This window comes from Topomyia yanbarensis, chromosome 2 (genome assembly GCF_030247195.1).
Source record: "Topomyia yanbarensis strain Yona2022 chromosome 2, ASM3024719v1, whole genome shotgun sequence".
In the NCBI taxonomy this organism is placed as follows: domain Eukaryota; kingdom Metazoa; phylum Arthropoda; class Insecta; order Diptera; family Culicidae; genus Topomyia; species Topomyia yanbarensis.
Window position 1 is genome coordinate 446,595,805 of NC_080671.1, and position 1,645 is coordinate 446,597,449.

Consider the following 1,645-nt stretch of genomic DNA (forward strand, 5'->3'; position numbering starts at 1 on the left):
ACCTTAAAAAATAGGCATGACTTTTAATTGATTCTATACAAAAAAATTAATCAGAAAAGACTGTAAGCTTGCTGACCCTATTATCGAGAGTCGAATACAATTAGTTTTTGCTGGTATTCGGGAAACAAATGTTTCAAAAAGTGGACTCTAAATTTCGTGAAACACGTCTATTATTATGCACGTAAATGATTATATTTGTTTTTTTTTGGGCTTTTGTTTGTTTTCTGCACTGTATAGGCGAGTGCCACTATTTAGTCCCATGGATGATTTTCATTTATATAACCAAAATTTAATCCATCCATACAGTACAGTCGAATCAAGTGGAGCTAGTAGAAACGACATAACAGAACATTGAAATGCGTTAGTAAAATCATATTTTAAAAATAAAATTAATTTAATAATAATTTCAGTTTTCAAAATCCTACTCCCGCTGGGAGCCATTGCTACCTTGGCATTCGGCCAAAGCCCTGAACAATGCATCGCCTCATCCTGTAAGACATACAAGGAAATCAACACCCTGTGGTGCTACCCGGATCCGAACTATTTCTGCCAATGCCGACCTATCACCAACGGTGGTTCCTGGACGGAGCAGGTGATGCCCTGTGCCGACGGAACCAAGTTCAGCTTCAGGCAGCAGGTTTGTGTCCTACCGCAGTACTACAACGCGACCGAGTGTTTGGATCCAAATCCGAACGACCCGGTGACGACTGGGAATCTGAAATGTTCCAATCCCTGCACTACGTACGCTGAAATCGTAAAGCTTGGGTGCAGTCCGTCCGGACCGAAAGAGTTCTGTCAGTGTAGACCGACGCCGGTGGAGAGGGTTTTCACGCCGATTAAGATGCCGTGTGCTAATGGGACTTCGTTCAGTTATCGACGGCAAACCTGTATGGCGGATGGCCTGTGGACGGATAGTTGTCCGATGTAGGAGGCAGGATCGATTCGTTAAGAATTAAAACAACTGCTGTTTTGCGTTTGCTTTGAAGCACAAAAACAGAAACCCTCAATAAAATGCAATGTATGCAACATTACCTGGATTTGCGGGTCTAGACCACTAATGACCAATCGAAGTAGCTTTGACCACATTGGCCACCTGTGAAGGTTCTTGATATCCCTGGGGAACTTGCCAAACTCTTAAGTTAATGTCTCATCTGTTTCCCGGCGAATTTTGTTCCGATTTTACAAACTTGATTTCAAATGAAAGATATGACACTCCCATTAACTGCTATTGAATTTTGTTCAGATCGGACTTTTGGTTATGGAATTATAGTTTACATGCGTAATACCTCAGAGGTTAAAAATCCACTGAAATTGACATCAAGTTACTTCGCTTCGCAGATCTAGATCAATGATGGCCAATTAAAGATTCTATGAAGTTTTTATCCGGAAGTCCCGGGCTTCGGGCATATTTCAGAATTAAAGTCATATTGTTTATTCGGTGTTGACTGAACCAATTTTCACAAACCAAGTATCAAAAGGAAGGTATAAAATGCAGTTGGTTGCAACTTCCATCAAGCTTTCAACTTTTGGAATTTTGTTATAAACTCACATCAGTTTTTCGATTTTCATACAATAAGATTCAAATGAAAGAGTCGTTATCCCCTTAGATAGACATAAAGTTTCGTAGCTACAGATCGGTTGTATG

At 40.4% G+C, this 1,645-nt stretch overlaps 1 protein-coding gene across 1 annotated transcript; it reads left to right on the forward strand.

The window, feature by feature from the left end:
* Positions 1–287: 287 nt before the first annotated feature.
* LOC131685726 (uncharacterized) lies at positions 288–1,058 on the forward strand. Its single transcript, XM_058969636.1, has 2 exons — positions 288–360; positions 411–1,058. Exons 1-2 carry the CDS (start codon positions 357–359, stop codon positions 926–928), a joined length of 522 nt encoding a protein of 173 aa, XP_058825619.1. The 5' UTR covers positions 288–356; the 3' UTR covers positions 929–1,058.
* The last annotated feature ends 587 nt before the right edge of the window (positions 1,059–1,645 follow it).